Consider the following 21,028-nt stretch of genomic DNA (forward strand, 5'->3'; position numbering starts at 1 on the left):
CTGTTTGGGAACAAAATTCTGGAACCCTAGGTTTGCTCATTACTATAAGAGTGTCATTGCACCCTGGCTGGCGTAGCTCAGTGGATTCAGCGCAGGCTGAGAACCAAAGTGTCGCAGGTTCGATTCCCAGTCAGGGCACATGCCTGGGTTGTAGGCCACGGCCCCCAGCAACTGCACATTGATGTTTCTCTCTCTCTCTCTTTCTCCTTCCCTTCCCTCTCTAAAAATAAATAAATAAAATCTTTAAAAAAAGAAGAGAGAGTGTCATTGCTTCCGAGTTGTTACTGTATCTCTTGAGATTTCACTATGGCCATTTTCTTTCTGTTTACTGTAGATTATATTAAAATTTTGTTCTTAAGCTCTCATATTTTTTCCATGTAAGTTCATAGCTATAGAGTGTAATTTTTGTATATACAACAAACAAATCTACATTCCTGAAATCTAATCCTGCCTATCATCACTCTTTTCATAAGTTCTTTTATTATTAAAATTGTGTTTTTCTAGAGTAGGGCATGTCATCTAACAACCACTGTATATTCTTAATATATATTCAATAGTGTTACCGTGTGCTTATATCATGTAGCAGAAGAATAAAGAATTTTTATGGGCTCAAAGTGGAGGATTATTGAAATGTTTACTATTTGGTTATTATATCTGTCTTCATTAACTGTTTCTGTTGTTTCATATCTCTCTAATTTGCTCTATAAATTTTTAAATGACTACCTTAGTCCTATTTCAGTGTTCTTTATAGAGCCACAAAATTTTACCTGGAAAGACCCTTAAATTATTGTGTCCAATCCTTTAATTTTACAAATGGAGACACGGAGGCCTAAGAACTGAATTGACTTTAAGTTCATGGCTAATCAATTGCAGAACCAAGATTAGATTGTACAGTAGGTTTCTGAACTTCCATGCTAGAACATTTTTCTTGCAGGTATTGGAGGAGCTTGGATCCATGGTACCTATCTGAAGTTTCCATGGTAACCAGGTGGATAGAACATTCTCCTGTCTTTGAACTCAAGCATTAGGGCATTGAGTTTTTTCAAAATGATTGGTTATTTGATGACTAAAAATGGAACAGAAAAAAGGATGGGTCAGTTCTTTTATAATGTTATTTTTTTTTAATTTTCAATTACAGTCTACATTCAATATTATTTTGTATTAGTTTCAGGTATACAGCATAGTGGTTAGACAATCATATACATTACAAAATGTTCCCCCTCCCCTGAATTTACAGTACTCACCTGGAACTGTACATAGTACAATATTACTGACTGTATCTTGTGCTATACTTTATATCTCTGTGACTATTTCTGTTCTCTTTTCATTGCCTTATTTGTAAGTAAGATCTGTTGGTTTTCTTTTTTTTTTTTTTAAGATTTTATTTATTTAGTTTTAGAGAGGGGAAGGGAGAGAGAAAGGGAGAGAAACATCAATGTGTGGTTGCCTCTCACATATCCCAACTGGGGGCCTGGCCCACAACTCAGGCATGTGTCCTAACTGGGAATTGAACCAGTGATCCTGAAGTTCGCAGGCCAGCACTCAATCCACTGAGCCACACCAGCCAGGGCGGTTTTCTTTTTTAAGGTTTTCACTTTAGAAGCATTTTGATATCAAAATAATTAAATTGGCACAAGTTTCTTAAAATTTAAATTTATTATATGATCCATTCCTAGGTATCTACCCAAGAGAAATGAAAACACATTCATGTGAAGACTTATATGTGAATATTTATAGCATCATTGTTCACGATAGCCAAAAAGTAGGAACAATCCAAACGTCCATCAAGTGGTAAATGGATAAATAAACCACAATGTGGTTATCCATACAATGAAATATTATTTGCCCATAAAAAGGAATGAAGTACTGATACATGCTACACCACGTACTAACCTCATAAACATTGGGTCAAGTCAGTGATTCTCAACTGGTTTGCCGCTGCTGGCACACGGGTATCTTACAAGAATTTTTAAAACATACGATACCTGACTATTTAGTCAGGGGCACTGACCTCTTTTTCTTTTGATTGTCAATTTGAAAAAAAATGACAACAGCCAATACAACAGTAGCTGTCTAGTGTAAATGAATCAAAGTTACACCTTTTTGGGGGGTGGGGATCAGATTGGCAAAAAATAAAATACTGAGTTGACCAAAAACTCTGTTCAGCTTTTTCCAAAGATAAAAGATATTTTTAATTTTCACCAATAACTGTTAACTTAGATATTTTGAGTATGTCGGCTATCTCTACTGTTGGCTTCTAGTGGGTAGAGGCCAGGGGTGCTGCTAAACATCTTCCTGTGCATAAAACAGCCCACAGCAAAGATTATTTGGCCAAAATGTCAATAGTACCAAGAAACTTTGCAAACCAGTTTTGGCACATTCAGTCAGTCACTGCACCTTCTCCATATACTGCACAAATCTTTTTTTATGTTTTAGTTGCATTTTTATCTTTCTTGAAATAACAAAGCATAATATGCCAAAAATGTTGTGTATTTTTTTCCATCTTCAATATTAAAATGGCTGCACACAAATTCACCAATTTTGATCATTTTTTAATGCATGCTGATATGACAGCTGTCACAATATAATTTAACAGAATTGTTTCAAATGAAGTTAAAGACAACTAAGTGCTACTAAAGCCATCTTATGGAAAAAACTCAACAAACTTTTTAGTCAACCCAATATATTTTTTGGAGTGCCACAGAATTTTAGTAACTGGTTTATGTATGGATGAAAAAAGTTGAAAATCACTGTGCTAAGTGAACAAATCCAGAAAAAAGAACATGTATTGTGTGGTTTCATTTATATGAAGTATCAACAAAAGGCAGATCTATGGAGACCACGTACATTAGTGGTGGCCTAGAGCTGAGAATAGAAATAAGGAATGACTTGCAAATAGGCACAAGGTTTCTTTTTTGGGTTGATGGAAGTGCTCTAAAATTGGATCGTGGTGATGGTTGCACAACTCTGAATATACTAAAAACTACTGAATTGTATACTGTAGGTGAATTTTATAGTATGTAAATTATACCTCAGTAAAGCTGCTAAAAATGGGCACATTTTAAATTTGATGTCTGTAATATTTGTTATATTAAGTATCAGATCCAGTTTTCATTATTAAAATTTTTCCTGCATTCTTTGTAAGTTTAATTTTCAAAGAATGCTAATGTCAGATCATGTTAATTGATAATGGTAAAAATGTCCAGCATTTCTAAAATAGTCACTGTGTACTAGGCATTATGCTAAGTACTTTTCACAGATTGTCTCTCCGAAGCACTATGATACAGGTACTGTTATCCCCATTTTACAGCTGAGGAAATAATGCTCAAGTTGTCTTAAGTCACATAGCTAGGTAAGGAGTCAATCAGGAATGCAATAGAGACACTCTTGTCCTCTATCTTTCATGTATGAAAATGCAGTGTTTGGGGTGGAAATTTACATACCGTTTGTACACTGTGTGGATGCCACTGTGCTGAATACTCTACACAGCTATTTGTGTGTGATCTATTAGGAAATTCAAATGGGTATTTGGTATTGCCTGGCTGCCATGAAGCTTATACAGCATAGCAAATCTTATTAATCAGTTTTACATCTTTTTCTCCACCCCACAGTCTTAATTTTAAAGACCCTGAAGCAGTCAGAGCTCTGACTTGTACCCTGTTGAGGGAGGATTTTGGACTTTCTATTGATATTCCATTGGAAAGACTAATTCCTACAGTTCCCTTGAGACTCAACTATATTCATTGGGTAGAAGATCTGATTGGTCATCAGGACTCTGATAAAAGTACTCTCCGAAGAGGAATTGACATAGGTATGTAGTTTTAAATTCTTTTTACTAAATGGAAGTTTTATAAATTTTTTAAGGTCAAAATCTTTGTAAACTCCTCTGGTTATTCATGAAAGAATCTGACTGTAGATATTTCTGCTCTTACTTCCTACACCGGCACTTTTCTGCCACTGATTTCTCTTAAGAAGAAGTTGTCAGCACCAAATAGGGAGCAAATAGGTGAGAGGCAAAATGAAAGTGAGACTCTTGTTTCTTAGCTTTTCAGATTACCATGTTAGTATCTGTGTATATTGGGTATTATTTGTACTCTGAATTATTTAGCATTAGTAACATAGTCTCCATATTGTGTTTTTGTGGTGACGGTCATTTGATAAAAGATCATGTGGGCCTGAATACTTTCAGGAACCTCTTGAATGATTATTTGTAGAGGGTATTTAATCTGAAATTAAAAAGTGAAGAAAAGCCACTGAGTTAAAGTAAGATGTTCTCAACTGTAAACTTCTACAATGGAAAAGACTGTGCAATCTGATTCATTTGGAGGAGTAAGTGGATATACAGAAAAAAACGAAGCCAGGGTGTGTTTTGCAATTATAAATGTATTATATGTTTGTCATAGCTGATGCTTCTATTTGATAGCATTTAAGTTTCTTTTTAATTCTGTGGCCTTTACCAGTCCTTTATGAGAAAAATTAAAAGCTTTGTGCCTCTATTTTTAAATATAGTCTAGTTAACAGCAAACACAATTTTTAGATAGTAGATGTTTGACTTTGACATTTGTGTGCATTTTCAGCCCTTGTCATGTGTGGCCTTTTTAGCAGCATTCATTATTGAGCCCTCCTTTCTTTTTTATACACTGTCCACCATTGGCATCCATGACCAGATTCCTGGTTTTCCTCTTTTCATTTGCAGTCTCTCTTCTCCCATTTTCGGGCTCACTTTCCTGTGTCTGGCCATTAGGTGTTCAGATCTTTAAAGCTCAGTCTTTGGCCCTTTTCTTATTTAGTACCTTACCACTAGGCAATTTCATCCACATGTAGGACTTTGTTTTCCACCTCCATGCAAATAACCTAAAATTTATGTATTTCTCCAATTCAGATTACTTTTCTAGTCGCATATACATGAGAAACTTGAATATCTCAAAAACATTTTAGACTTTGCCATGTCCAAGACCAGATTCATATTCTTTCTTTTGAATCTTGATCCTCTTTTTGTTTGTTTTTGTTTAAAACAACAACAACATTAAAGAGGAAGGGAAGGAGAAAGAGAGGGAGAGAAACATCTGTGTGTGGCTGCCTCTCACACAACCCCTACTGGGGACCTGGTCCACAACCCACCCATGTGCCCTGATTGTGAATTGAACCGGCAACCCTTTGTTTCACAGCCCGCACTCAATCCACTGAGCCACACCAGCCAGGGCTCTTCCTTTGTTTTTTTATTTCAGTGAATCCACCACATCCCACCCTGTTATTCTTGATATTTACTTCTCCCTATCCTCACTGAGAATGTCTGTCCCTATTTCCTGTTGATTTTCTCTCAAATCATCTACTTTTCTCCATCTCCACTGCCACCATCCCAGTTCAAGTCACCATTATCTCTCCTGGTCTACAGAATAAGCTCCTCAGCTACTCTCTTGTCATCCACTCTGGTGCCTCTCTATTCCCTTCTCCAGAAAGTAAAACGCATATCTGATCACATCTTTACCACTTTAAGGGCTTCCTATTGTTTCTGTGATAAATACCCAAAACTTTGATTTGGCCTATGAAAATTTTCATTGTCTGATTTCTGCCCTTTTTTCTATACCTCCCTAAAGCATCTTATGTGCTTCTCTTCTTTTTTCCTGCACTCTTTAGTTCTTCTGTGAAGGCAACATACCTCCAGGCCTTTGTACACATTGTTCCCTCTATGTGGATCTTCCCACCCTTACCGTATGAAATAGTCTCATTTATAGTAGTTATTAACTCAAGCCTTATTTCATCAGGAAAGCCTTTTCTGACCTTTCAGCATAAGTTCCTTGATTATGAGCTTTGGAAAACCATGTTTCTTCCTTGGCATTATTTTTTAGTTTTTAACTACCCATTCACTTGTCTGATTGATTAATGTCTTTCTCTACCACTAGGTTGCAAAGTGCAGAGCCTGTTACTTTTGTGCTTACTAACAAGGCCTAACAAAGGTTCTGGCATATAGTAGGTATCCAATAAATGATTCGCTTAATATTGATAAATACGTGATTCTTTCAACATTAAAAAATATGAACACTCCATATAAACTAAGCACTATATAAAAATAATGAGGTTTAACAAAAGCTTTTGCTTTCTTATGTTCATGGCAGAAGATTGGCTTGATGGGTTATAGAAAGCTTAAAAAGCTTGAGAGCCTATTTGGTACTAATTTATTTTAATTATGCCCTAACCCTTCTAGAATAGCACTTGGGGATATAGGAGGTTAATGGATTTTAGCTCTTCGTAAGGGGCACTGGTGCTAAAATCACATTCATTCTAATTAGGGTTTTATATGAATTCTTCCCCCAGACTCCCATCAGTTTGCTCTAATTCTATGATTATACACTTTCCATTTTTATTTATCATTACAAGTTCTTTTTTTTTTTTTCCTTGTAAAAATGTCGTTCAGCTTTCTGAGGGGATTAAGATGTTAGAATGAAAGTCTTGTGGTCTTAAGAATTAAGAAACTTGGGTGGGCTGGAATGGGAGTAAAAGACAGAAAACTGTACTTGAAGAATGATTAAAATAAAATTTTTTAAAAAGAATTGAGAAATTTGATTGGGGGGGACAGGAGATAGGCCTCTTACCTGTGTGTATCATTAGGCAACTGAAGAAAACTTTTTTATGTGTTTGTTTGTTTTGCTCTAAATAAAATTGAAATATAAAGAGAGAGGCAATCATGTGAGAGTCAGGGGCCTGGCATCTGGTCTGGTATTTTTTTCCTTGCAAAGATGAAAGTGCTACTTGAAATTCCTTACTCTAAGCAACTGTGGCCTACCAGGATAGCTAACAGGTAGCTAAATAACTGGCCTCTGAGAGGAGCTTGAGTACCCTTTACCATCCTTTCCCTCACCATGTCACACATCCTCAAGGAGGTGTGTGTTCAGTACCATCAGGGCCTGGATGTAAACATGATAGAAAGTTTAGCAATCACTGTGACTGTCAGAGAGCTTAAAAGTTCTGGCCATCAATTGTCCTGTGTTTTACTAAACTGTTCAGAATACTTAATGAGGAATGAGGAAGCAGTAAAAGGAGACTGGATTTCCTCTGGGTTAGGAGTATCTCTGGCTTCTACTCTTTTGCACCAAGATGTGACCAGGGGAAAGCAGGCCTGAAGTGGCTGGTATGGGCTAACTACTTAGGCCCTTGGGAGAAACACTGGATTTTCTTCTCTTTAAAGTTGTATTGGCCACCCTGGCTGGTGTGGCTCAGTGGATTGAGTGCAGGTCTGCAAACAAAAGGGTCACCGGTTTGATTCCCAGTCAGGGTACATGCCTGGGTTGCTGGCCAGGTCCCCAGTAGGGGGCACGTAAGAGGTAACCGCACATTGATGTTTCTCTCCCTCTTTTTCTTTCTCCCTTCCCCTCTCTAAAAATTAGTAAATAAAATCTTTAAAAAAATAATAAAGTCTTCCTGGCCAAGATTAGTCAGTGGTTATAAAAACAATATTTGAAGTTAGTATATAGTCCGTCCCGTCCATGGTGAGGGGTTCTGCATACAAATTTAGGACCAAATCCTAGTTGTCAAAGAGTGATCTTTGCCTGGAGCACTTGCCTCTGAATGTCTTTCTTGCAATTTTGGTGGGGCAAACCAGTGACTGATGTTTTGGAGCTGGATGAAATGTGTTTCCATGTCTCCACATCTAAGATGAATTTTCTCTTTAGTTTTAGCTTTTTTTTTTTTAAGTAACTTTTTTTTATATTTTATTTTTTTTTTTTTTAGAGAGGGAGGGGAGGGGGAGAGGGAGAGGGAGAGGGAGAGGGAGAGGGAGAGGGAAAAACATCAATGCGCCATTGCTGGGGGCTGTGGCCTGCAACCCAGGCATGTGCCCTGACTGGGATTCGAACTTGCGACACTTTGGTTCTCAGCCTGCGCTCAATCCACTGAGCTACGCCAGCCAGGGCTAGTTTTAGATCTTTTTTTTTTTTTTTAATAAATTCTGGTTTCCTTCATGCAACACCTCATAGATACGTGAGGAATTGAGTGGTTTGTTATCATAAAGATTTTATACCTTACATATTTTTTCTATTTTCGGGGAATGGGGTGTCTAATTTAGTACTGTGGTGTTTTAACAATTAGCATTGATTTCTTTTAAGAAAATCAAGTTTTATATGAAATTTAAAATTAAAACATTTTATAAGTCAAATTAAACATTTTAAAAGATTTTATTTATTTATTTTTAGAGAAGGGAAAGGAGGGAGAAAGAAAGGGAAACATCCATGTGTGGTTGCCTCTCACGTGCCCCCTACTGTGGACCTGGCCCACAACCCAGGCATGTGCCCTGACTAGGAATTGAACCAGTAACCCTTTGGTTCACAGGCCGGCACTCAGTCCACTGAGTCACACCAGCTAAGGCCATATTAAATTGTTTTAACAATTTTTGGTTAATCAGTTATGTATTCCTTGATCACCAGCCAATTATGCACACTTCATTTTACATACAACATATAAGAAAAAGAGATCAGCAAGATTTGTATCCTCTAAGAAATTTGAATCTAAAATTATGAGGCAAGACTAACACACATGAAACAACAAGGGAACTCAGTAGCCACAGTGTGTACATAATTAGGTACCAGCTTGTGAATTAAACTGTCAAGGCTATAAGAAGTCTAAGAAAATAGCCCGGGCTGGTGTAGCTCAGTGAATTGAGTGCCACCCTGCAAACCAAAGGGTTGCCAGTTCGATTCCTAATCAGGGCACATGCCTGGGTTGCGAGCCAGGTCCCCAGTGGGGACCACGTAAGAGGTAACCACACATTGATGTTTCCCTCTCTCGTTCTCCCTCCCTTCCCGTCTCTCCAAAAATAAATAAATAAGATCTTTAAAAAAAAGAATTCTAAGAAGATAAGAATGGTGTTTTTGCTTGTTATTCTCATGTATGTGCAATGTGATTTGAATTTTCATTTTATTAGGTACTGGGGCATCCTGCATCTACCCTTTACTTGGAAGTACCTTAAATGGCTGGTATTTCCTTGCAACAGAAGTCGATGATATGTGCTTCAACTATGCAAAGAAAAACGTGGAACAGAATAACTTATCTGATCTTATAAAAGGTTAGTACTACAGAGCAAACGTCCCTTTTAAGCTTTTTTTATTAACCTGTTTTTCTAATTTAACACATCTTATTATCTTTTGCTTTAATATACAAACTTTGATAATTGAAAAAATCTGGTACATTGTAATTGGATTTGCTGTTTTGTTATCAGTTAATTCAGAAAGAAATATAGTAAATACAGCCGATCCTCCTAATTTGTAGATTCTATATTTGTGGATTTGCCTACTTGGGGTTATTTTTAACCCCAAAGTAAATACCCTAGGGCTTTGGTGGTTATCCATAGACATGTGCAGAGTGGCCAAGAACTTGAGTCACCCAACATGCATGTTCCCAGCTACAGTTGAATAAGGCGATGCTCTGCCTTCTTGTTTCAGCTCTTACACTGTAATCAAAGATCCTTTTCATGGGCTGTTTATTGCTACTTTTTTTTTCACTTCTGTGCTTTTTCTTGGTGATTTTGCTGTTTAAAATGGCCCCTAAATATAGTGCTTAAGTGCTACCTAGTACTCCTAAGTATGAGAAAGCCATGATACGCCTTACAGAGAAAATGTATTAGATAAGCTCCTTTCAGACAAGGGTTATAGTGCCATTGACCATGGGTTGTGTTAATTAACCAACAATGTATATTAAATAAAGTGTCTTTACACAGAAACATGCATAAAAGTTGGTTGATGAAAATGTTGGAGCAGAGGCTCGCAGTTACCTAACTCACCTCGTATTTCTCCTCAGAGCCAGTGGTTCAGTATTCACTAATTCAGTGGTTGTGATGACTTGATAGAACATAAATAAATGTTCATATACTGCAAATAGTGAGGATCAACAGTATACAAAGTAACCTAGTCATCGAGATTTTAAAAGGGACAAAACCTAACTGTTGATTAAAATATACCATCTTTTTTTTTTTTAATTTCAGTATGTGGAACTGTGCTACAAATAGTTGAATTTCCTTAATAATCAGTTACTTCTTATTTTTGTGCTTATTTTATATATAAAGGCCTGGGTTTTGGGGGTTTTTTTTGTTTTTGTTTTCATTTCCCCATTAAAGAGAGTCCCATAAAGACTCCATAAAGTCTCTTTATGGAAGCAATAGACTTTTCTTGCTAGTGTTAAACATATGATTGTAAGGGGAGATAGTGATATTGTTAATGCGTTTTTTAAGTTATCTGTTCCTGTATTACAAATTACTCTAAAATCTAGCAGCTTTAAACAATGAACATTTATTATCTCATAGTTTCAATGAATTGGGAATTCGGGCATGGCGTAGCTAGGTGGTTCTGGTTCAGAGTTCTTCGAGGGGTTGCCATCATCTGAGGGATTGACTAGAGGTAAAGACTTGCTTCCGCCCTGACTGGTGTGGCTCCATTGGTTTGGTGTCATCCTGCAAAGTGAGAGTCACCAGTTCAGGTCCTCATCAGTGCATGTGCCTGGTTGCAGGTTCGTTCCCTGGTTGGATCGCGTACAAGAGGCAACTGATCGATGTTTCTGTTTCTCTCCCTCTCTTTCTCTCTCCCTTCCCCCTCTCTAAGAATAAATAAAAATCATAAAAAAAAGATTTGCTTCCAAGATGACTCACTTAGATGGCTTCGGGCAGGAAGCCTTATTCGTTCATTGCCATGTGAATCTCTTCTCAGGGCTGCTTGGCCATCATTACAGCATGTCAGCTGGCTTCTCCTAGAGCAAGTAATTCAAGAGATAGGACAAGCAAGAAGCCATATTACTTTTTATGGCCTCACCTCAGCAGTGACACACTTTTACTTCCATCATGTTCTATTTAATAAAAGCAAGTCCATGAATGCAGCCTATACTTAAACAGAAGGAAGTCAAGCTCCACTTTTTGAATGGACTAGTGTCAAAGAATTTGTGGACATATTTGAAAACTACCGCAGCATTTATAGTGGTTAACAGTTCCTATCTTTTCTCCTAGTGGTAAAAGTACCACAGAAGACACTCCTGATGGATGCTCTTAAAGAAGAATCGGAGATAGTCTATGACTTTTGCATGTGCAATCCTCCCTTTTTTGCCAATCAGTTGGAAGCCAAGGTAAAATATCTTCTCCTTTAAAGTAATTGAATATTCATCTAAGTGTACCTTGTTTACAAAAATAAGAACAAAGAACAGCTTTTGTTTTGGAATCAAAATGTGAGTGCCTTTGTAATCAAGCACATGAAAACACAAGCACAATTCAGGTTGACGTAACAACAAAGGACATTCATTGATTTACATATCTGAGAATCCAGCAGTAGTGTTGATTTTAGGAACAATTTGATCAAGGGGTTCATAGTAGTATTAAACCTGAGGCTCAGGTTTTCCAGATTTCTCTTGGCTCTGACCTAGCCCTTGGTTGGTTTTGTTCTCAGGCTGGTTTATTTGTGGCAGAGTAATATTTGAGGAGGGGGAGAGAGTGAGGGCAGAGCTCTTTTCTTCTCTAAACCATTCAACTTTTGGGTTCTTCTGATTGGACCAGTTGAGGGCATAGTGTACTCCTGCATTGGGTTTATTGGCTTAGGGAAGTTAGCTGGTTTTATTGCCACCTATCATTTGATAGTAAACAAATGTCCAATTTAGTCTTTTCAACTTCAGATGAAAAATGTATATGAATATGGAAAGAGATGACACTGGATTAAAAACAAAGAACCTATTTAAAAACTCAGTACTATAAAATACTGATTTTAAGCTGTTTTCCTTCATCTGGTTAATTCTCTGTTAATAGAAAGGGAATATTAATCAGAAGGAAATAAGAGAGTGTGTATACTTAAAGCTTTGAGATAATAAATTGTTTTTAGAATCAGTAAGGTACCCCAAAAGTACCATTTATATAACTCATAACAAAATAAACTACAGATGGATTAAATTCTTTTGTGGGGGGGGAGGACATAAATTTATGAACAGTAGAACATTCTAGATTGGAACATAAGGTGAAACAGAATTTAAGAAGTCTTTCTGTCTTTGATGCAGATAAATTATAAGAACTAAAATAGCCATATCCTGGAGTACATTTTTTTCAATGTTGAGATACAACATATATGCATAAAAGTGCATGCCATAAATGTAAACTGGATTTTCTAAAGTGAACACTCCTGCAGAATCAGTATCCAAATAAGAAATACAATAATAGTGTGGGGCAAAAGTAGGTTTACAGTTGTGAGTACCCAAAATACAGAATTTATTCTTTTTTTTTTTTTACAGAACTTATTCTTGGTTGATTTATTATTACATTATTTTCCATACGAATAGCTGTAAACCTATTTTTGTCCCACTCTGTATTACTAGCATCAGAACTAAATAACTTTTTATCATACCCTCACTTAAAAGGTAGAATTTAATTATTTTTAGCATATTCACAGAGTTGTACAGCCATCACCACAATCAATTTTAGAACATTTTTATCATCCCCTCTTCTCTCCCCATTACCCTGCCTCAAAAAAAAAATTCCAGAATCAGTTAGTCTCAGTTTACTTACTATTTCTGTGGATTTGCCTGTTTTGGACATTTCATATAAATGGAATCATATAGTATGTGGTCTTTTCTGACTGACTTTTTTCACCAAGCATAATATATATCCAAGGTTCATTCATATTGTAACATCTATTGGTACTTCATTTTTTTATTGCCAAATAATTTTTTATTGTATAGAAATAATACATTTCACTTAGCCATGCATTTAGTTGATGGACATTTGGGATATTTTCATTTTTGGCTGTTACGAAAATGGTGCTGTGAGTATTCATGTACAAGTGTTTGTATGGGCATATTTTCTTTTTTTTTTAATTACTTTATTGTTCAGTTATAGTTGTCTGCGTTTTCTCCCCACCACTCCCCCCAACCCCAGCCAAACCCACCTCCCTCCCTTGCTTCTACCTTCCCCCTTGGTTTTCTTCATGTGTCCTTTATAGTAGTTGCTGAAAACCCTTCTCCCCTCTGTCCCCTCCCCACTCCGCTCTGGATATTGTTGATTGTTCTTAATTTCAATGTCTCTGGTTATATTTTGTTTGCTTTTTTCTTTTGTTGATATGTTCCAGTTAATGGTGAGATCATATAGTACTTGTCCCTCATCACCTGGCTTATGGATGGAACTGGAGAGCATTATGCTAAGTGTTTTCATTTCTTTTGGATATATAAGGGGGCACCCAAAATAACTCCGGAATTATCCTCTGGAGGGTGGGCCTCTTGTAGTACATGATTCCCCCACTAGGTGAGTGTTCTAGGAACCCATCTCTATCAGTGGTCCAGCTGGCATTGCTGTGAGAGGCTGTGTTCAGCTTCAGTGAATATTTTTTGAAGGCCGTTTCAACACATTTACTCATTTCATGATGGGTGATCTATGAGTGTAACTGCCCACATGGTGCTGAATGTTCATCTGTTTTTGACCAAAAACAGCATGACCCTCATGCTCCACCCTCCCTATTTCCCGGATCTTGCCCCAAGAGACTTTTTTGGTTTCCCCAAATGAAAAAAGTCCTCAAAGGGAAACATTTTTGCTGATGTGGAAGAGGTGAAACAAAAAACAGCAGAAGCACTAAAAGGCATCAAAATCAGTAAGTTCAAAAACTGTTTGGAACTTCCCTAATTTGGTGAAAGAAATAGACATGCAAGTCCAGAAAGTGCAGAGACTCCCAATTATGGACGCAAAGAGGCCCACTCCCAAGACACATCATTATTAAAAAGCCAAAGGTTAAAGATAAAAAGAGACTCTTAAAAGCAAGAGAAAAGAAGTTAGTTACTGGAAGGTTGCCATATAGGAGGGGGGCGGGGGATAACCAGTGAGGAGGTGAGGGGATTAAGAAGTACAAATGGGCCCTGGCTGGCGTAGCTCAGTGGATTGAGCGCGGGCTGGGAACCAAAGTATCCCAGGTTTGATTCCCAGCCAGGGTACATGCCTGGGTTGCAGGCCATAACCCCCAGCAACCGCACATTGATGTTTCTCTCTCTCTCTCTCTCTCTCTCTCTATCTCTATCTCTATCTCTGTCTATCTCTCTCTCTCTCTCTCTATCTATCTCCCTCCCTTCCCTTTCTAAAAATAAATAAATAAAATCTTAAAAAAAAAAAAGAAGTACAAATGGGTAGTTATAGAATAGCCATGGGGATGTAAAGTACAGTATAGGAAATAGAGTAACCAGAGAACTTCTATGCATGACCATGGACATGAACAATGGTGGGGGGATTGTCTGAGGAAGTGGGGGCTGCTAGGTGGAGGAGGGCAAAGGGGGAAAATCAGGATAACTAATAGCATAATCAATAAAATATAATTTTTTAAATGTTTTTAAGCAGTGGGAAAAAAGTCTTGATAGATGTATAGCATCAAATGGAGAGTGCTATGAAGGTGAACATGTAAAAATAAATACACAATTTTTATAATTAAAATCTGGGGATTTGGGGGTGCCCCCTTGTATATACCAAAGAGTAGAATTACTGGGTCATAAGATAGCTCTATATTTAATTAATTTGAGAAACTGCTAGACTTTTCCAAAGAGTGTACCATTTTTCATCCCACCACCAGCAGTGTGTTAGAGTTTTAGTTTCTCCACATCCTTGTTAATTATGGCCATCCTAGTTGGAATGAAGTGGTATCTCATTTTAGTTGTGATGTGCTTTTCTCTGATGGCATTGAAAATCTTTACATGTGCATATTGGCCATTTGTATATCTTCTTTGGAGAAGTGCCTATTCAGATCCTTTGCCCCTTTAAAAATTGGGTTATTTTTCTTTTTATTGTTGTAAGAATTCCTTTTATATTATAGATACAAATCTCTCATTAGATATACGATTTGCAAACATATTCTTCCATTCTGTGGATTGTCTTCTTACTTTCTTGATCGTGTCCTTTGCAACTCAAAAGTTTTAAATTTTTATGCACTCCAGTTTATATTTTTTCTGGTTGTTGTTGCTTATGCTTTTGGTGTCATATTTAAGAAACTGTTGCTTGATCTAAGGTCGTGAAGATTTACTGTTATGTTTTTTTCTCAGAGTTTTATAGTTTAATTTTTATATTTAGATCTTTGATCCATTTGAATTATTTTTTAAAATGTGGTATGAGGTAGGAATGAATTTTAAAGATAAAACCATGAAAGTGCTAATGGAAAACATAAGTAAATATTTATATAGTCTTTGGGTGGAACACTTACTGTACATGTTACCAAGACAGAAAACATAAAAAAAAAAATGACAGAATTGGGTACATAAAAAGGTAAAACTTCTGTATGTTTATCCACAAAGATGGAAGGTAAAAGCTCCTAGGAAGGAACGTTTGTATGAGTGCAGATTTTAAAGTTTAATATTGGAATAATTATGTGATTTTTAAGTCCTAAGTATAGCATATTTGGAAAGTAAAATTATGTCTCAGCACTCTTACGCAGAACTAGACTACAGTCAAAGACTTGATCTAAAGGTGTAAAGTTTTCACCAGGCTTTTGTTGTTGCTGTTCAGGGAGTGAACTCTCGAAACCCTCGAAGGCCGCCACCTAGTTCCGTGAATACAGGGGGCATCACAGAGATCATGGCAGAAGGAGGCGAGTTAGAGTTTGTTAAGAGAATCATCCACGACAGTTTACAACTGAAAAAAAGATTGAGGTAAGTTGATTATTACAATCTGGGAATCTTTTCCCCCGTGTAATTCCAAAATAAAAATGTGCCACTTACAGTCAGCATAATCACAGTGATCTAAAAAACAAACAGATAAAGATTGAAAAGGTAACAGGTCCTGTAGTCTGCAAAGACCCTGTTTCCGAGGAGTACTCATGCCTTTAATTGAGTTTCCTGTAATCATCTGTACTACATAGGCAGAAAGAAGGAAAATACCATGATTGTATTACTTTTATTTTGGTACTGTGATGGAGCAAAACTGATTCAAATATGGCTTTTGATTAGAAAACAGATGGATTCAAATGTGTCCCATAAACCAGAATAAATTTGATTCCTAGTCCTCAAAGCAATTTGTGTTCTTGGAATCAGTCTCCCAAACAATGACAGATGTGAGGATATTGAACTGTCAAGAACTTAATGAAGGGAAACTGAAATCACTAACCAGTTACAGAGGAAAGTTAAGTTAAAAGCTAATTATTTCAAGCAACACACGTTATTAAGCAGCATAAGGTACTCAGAAAGAGCTATTTGCCTCACTTGACTTCTCACCCTACCAAGTGTTGTTGAAATGATGGATAACCTGGTAGTTCAAAACTAAAAGGTTTCAACCCTAGAATTTAGCTTTGAGACATAGAAAATATATTTTTTAAGATTTTATTTACTTTTTTTTTAGAGAGGGGAGAGAGAAAGAGAGGGTAACCTCAGTGTATGGTTACCTCTTAAGTGCCCCCTACTGGGGACCTGGCCCACAACCCAGGCATGTGCCCTGACTGGGAATCGAACTGGCAACCCTTTGGTTTGCAGGGCAGCACTCAATCCACTGAGCCACACCAGCCAGAGCTAGAGAAGATTTTTTTTTTAATTGAGGAAAAATACACATAACAAAATTGACTACCTTAACCATTTTTAAAGCATAAAGTTCAGTGGTGTTAAGTACATTCATATTGTTATGCAGCTGATCTCCAGAACTCTTTCCTTTTTGGAAAAGTAAAACTCTATACCCATTAAACAACAACTTCCCATTCCCCTCTTCCCCCAACCCCTGACAATCACCATTTTACCTTTTGTCTCTATGAATTTGACTGTCTTAAGATATCTAACATAAGTGGAATCATATTGTTTTTGTCCTTTTGTGACTGGTTTCTTTCACTTACCATCTTGTCCACAGGGTTCATCCATGTTACAGTGTTTGTGTCAGAATTTCCTTTTTAAGGCTGAATAATATTCCATTGTATGTATATACCACATTTTTTAAATCCAGTTCATCTGCTGATGGACACTTGGGTTGCTTCCACCTTTTGGCTGTTATGGGTAATGTTGCTGTGAACATGGGTGCAAGTATCTCTTAAGACTCTGGTTTCAGTTCTTTTGGGTGTATTCCCAGAAGTGGAATTGCTGGATAGGGAATACTTTTTTTTCTTTTTCTTTTGGATTTATAGGTGTTTAAAACTGCTTATTTTAGCAAAAGGCCAATTTCAAAATGAAATATCCTGATTTGTTAAATTTGAGTTTTTAAAAAATATTTGTGGGAAGCAACTGGATTATTGGATGGTTTATCATGGAAAATTCACAGATCGTTGAAGCCAGAGGTTAATAAATTACTGCTTTAAATTGATTCATTCAAAGATCCATTAGGTATTTAGGAAAAAGAGGCCTACGTAATACTGAGCACTGAGAAGAGCCTGAGGAGTAACATAAACTTAAAGAGCCTAAAACTCAAAAAGATGTAGTAATCCAGGCCATTTCCAGTACCTGTCATCTTTTGAGGGGACTAGTGCTAACCAAGAAAATGGGGAAGGCTGTTTTCAGAAGGCTTTTAATCAGTAAATTTCTATTATTTCCAAAGTCCCTTTGAACTACAAAAATATGTTGTAAAGTAATACCAGTCTAAAGGGGAGAAATTGGTCAGTATGTTCCAAGTCTGACTGTACCTGGCTCTGTGGTAGCCCAGGATTTGAATAAAAGGAATACATTTGCTAGGAAGGATAAATTGCTAGAGCCTGTCATGTCACTAGAGTTGACTGTTTTGAGGTTGGTGGCCCCTTACCCAGTTATGATTTAAAACCAGGGTTCAGCCCTGGCCCAGTGTATCCATTCACTGGAGTATCATCCTGTGCACCAGTGGATTATGGGTTTGATCCCTGGTCAGGGCACATAACTAGGTTGCAGATTTGATGCCCGATTGGGAGGCAACCAATTGATGTTCCTCTCTCACATCAACGTCTCTCTCGAAAATCGATAAGCATCCTTGGATGAGGATTAAAATAAAACAAAACAAAAAAAAACAGGGTCTTGTCTGCTCTAGCAAGTTGAGACATGAATTTCTTGAACGTATTATTTGCGAATACTGTTTACAGTTTCATATTGTACTATGACAACTTCTATTTGTACATACATATATTACCTGTTTATGTCATCCTGCATATTTTTATGGTTAAAATAATGTTTATGCTACTATGCAGCTCTCAAATTTTAGAATGCTATGGAAACTGCATGTTTTGAAGCTCCGAAAATAGAATGATCTCAGTGATGACACTCCAGATAACTCACCTATAGCAACTGCATTCTTGTTTTGTTACTTAAGGAATTTTGCAGCTGGGAGTCCCTTGGGAAGTACAAGTTGTACAGCCTCTTAGTTTTACAGATTAGAGACTTGGCACCCATATCTCCTGATTCTGGTCCAGTGCCCTCCTAACCACTCCATTTAGCCTCTGGGGCCCAACCTGCAATTGGACTTTTAGTTAGACAGCATTTAAAAAAAAATGTTTTTATATAATTGACATATAACATTATCAGACAGCCCTTCTGTCAGTGATTTGCAGGTGTTTGTTGTGCCTGTGACCTGAGTTTACTTACTAGCATTTTCTTTTTTAGAAACTCACTCTCTTAACCTTTTAAATAAATTAGGAGACTTTATCCAACTTCTCATGGCCTGAATTCCCCTCTCGTTATTGGTGAGTAGGTCTGTAGCTGATGCCCTTTATGGCAGTGATTTTACTATTTTTCCAGGAATGAAACCTCTGTATTCCAATTTAATACTGGTTTCACCCATTCTCCCTCATTTTGCTTTTTCCTTTTCATTACCTGCCCCCAGTCAGATGGTGGATACTTCTTGAGTTTGGGTATAATCCACATATTTGGTGATGGATAATAAATTTAATAATCTGGGCCTTTGGAAATGTGATTCATTGACTTATCTTTCACATTTGGTTTTCTCATTGGTAAAATGAGATAACAGTATTTACCTCATAGGGTAGTCATAGAATTAAATGAATATATATTTGATATTATAATAATAATGAATAATAAATAGGGTCATTTTAACTCAACCATTTTAGGAATTCAGTAAATTTAAATAGAGAGGTCCACGGTTATGAAAGGAAGTGTTACAAGTACATGGCTATTTTATATTACTGTAGAGCTTCCCCTTCCTTTCTGTTTTTTAAACCAGGTGCTAGTATACTTACGGGGTATTATAAGTATTAGTTGTAGGGAATAGTTGTAGAATTTTTTCTTTCTTTCTCTTTCTTTCTTTTTTTTATTTATCCTGACTGGGAATTGAACCAGCAACCCTTTGGTTCACAGGCCAGCACACAATTCACTGAGCCACACCAGCCAGGCCAAGTGTAGATTTTATAACTGAGCTTTTAGTTAATTCCCCAGCTGAAAGGCTGTCCGGCTCTGCTGTGAATTTTGACTTGCCTTTGTAAAAGGGTAAGCCTGTAAGATTGGTGTAATACCTTTTGTGGAATTAAATGTTAAAAAAACATAGGAGTCAGCTCAAGCCAGAGATAGGACAATGTGAGTTCAGAATGAATAATGACAATAATGGATGATAATCACCAAGTAAAATAAGCAGTGAAATACATAAGGAAGATAAAGGAAATGTTTTTCATTACAGTAGAATGCCAAGTAATTAAATAATATAGTTAGAAAAATCATTTTGTAATTGTTACAGTAATAATTAATTTGTGGAAGAATCAGCAATGGACAGTTTAGAAAGAAACAGGGTATTTAAATAGCTTCAAAGTATCTCCCCACAGATTATAATTACAAAAAGAAATATGGTAACTGATAGTGGAGAAACCTGGAGGAATACTATCTTGATCAGGTGATCACCTCCTGATATGAGGCACCTAGAAGGGCACAGCAGCACCTTTCGTCTCTTTATACCTCAAATGTATAACTTGAATCTATGAGGAAGCTTTAAACAAACCAACTTGAAGGATTTTGTAAGACAATTCTTAAAAAATATTAAGGTCATGAAAGTAAAAAAGCATCCTGGCTGGTGTGGCTCAGTGGATTGAGTACTGGCCTGTGAACCAAAGGGTCACTGGTTCGATTTCCGGTCAGGGCACATGCCTGGGTTGCAGGCCAGGTTCTCTAGTAGGGGTTGCACGAGAGCCAATCACACGTTGATGTTTCTCTCCCTTTCTTTCTCCTTCCCTTCTCCTCTCTAAAAATAAATAAATAAAATCTTTTTTAAAAAGACCCAAACTATTTCAGATTGGGAAACTAAAGAAACTTGACATGTAAATGAAATGTGTGATCCTAGATTGGGTCTTGCATCAGGGGAGAAGGTTGTTATGAAAGACATTATTAGGATAGTTAGTGAAATTTGAATATGGACTGTATTCCAGATAATAGTATTATTTAAATGTTAAATTTTCTCAGTTTCATAGTTTTTCTGTGATTATGGAAGAAAATATCCTTGTTTTTAAAGTATATGTGCCTTCCCTGGTTTGTGCGGCTCAGTGGGTTGAGTGCTAGCCTGTGAATCAAACGGTCACCAGTTCGATTCCCAGTCGGGGCACATACCTGGGTATTGGGCCAGGTCCCCAGTTGAGGGCACTCAGAGGCAACCACACATTGATGTTTCTCGCCCTCTCTTTCTCCCTCCCTTCCTCTCTCTCTGAAAATAAATAAATAAAATCTTTAAAGTGTACAAAATATTTAGAATTAAAGGGGCATGATGCTGTCTTTAGTCAGGTATCAAATGGTTTAGAAAAAATACATACAGAGCAAGGAAATGGAGGAAAATATTAATTAGTGAATCTGGATAAGGAGTATACTGAATCATTGCAACTCCTGTATGTTTGAAATTATTTCAAAATAGTTTTCCTTGAAACCTGCTGTTTCAGAGGAATTGCTAAATGCTGTAAATAGAAGAGTGCTATTAGTATAATAATCGTTAAAATAGTATAATGGGTTCAGTCTCTTGGGTAACTAGATCTTCTTTTTGATCATTTTTTTCTACCTGCATTTTGATTAGTTGTCACAGGGTGCCTGTTGAGAATAGCTAGGATCTATTAGAAGTGAGGTTAACACAGAATTTTTAATACAGCCAGTTTACCTCTGCTTCCTTTCTATAAGAAATATAACTTGCAAA

The 21,028-nt window shown here is 36.9% G+C and overlaps 1 protein-coding gene across 1 annotated transcript in view; it reads left to right on the forward strand.

Annotated features, from left to right (window-relative positions):
• METTL16 (methyltransferase 16, N6-methyladenosine) overlaps nucleotides 1-21,028 on the forward strand; it is a 74,607-nt gene that overhangs the window by 23,397 nt on the left and 30,182 nt on the right. The window contains exons 3-6 of the mRNA XM_045836428.1: nucleotides 3,612-3,811; nucleotides 8,918-9,058; nucleotides 10,985-11,100; nucleotides 15,485-15,627. Coding sequence (XP_045692384.1) covers nucleotides 3,612-3,811; nucleotides 8,918-9,058; nucleotides 10,985-11,100; nucleotides 15,485-15,627 — 600 coding nt within the window. The remainder of the gene's footprint in view (nucleotides 1-3,611; nucleotides 3,812-8,917; nucleotides 9,059-10,984; nucleotides 11,101-15,484; nucleotides 15,628-21,028) is intronic.

The sequence above is a fragment of the Phyllostomus hastatus genome, unplaced genomic scaffold (genome assembly GCF_019186645.2).
Source record: "Phyllostomus hastatus isolate PE091 unplaced genomic scaffold, TTU_PhHast_1.1 phas_contig_210, whole genome shotgun sequence".
In the NCBI taxonomy this organism is placed as follows: domain Eukaryota; kingdom Metazoa; phylum Chordata; class Mammalia; order Chiroptera; family Phyllostomidae; genus Phyllostomus; species Phyllostomus hastatus.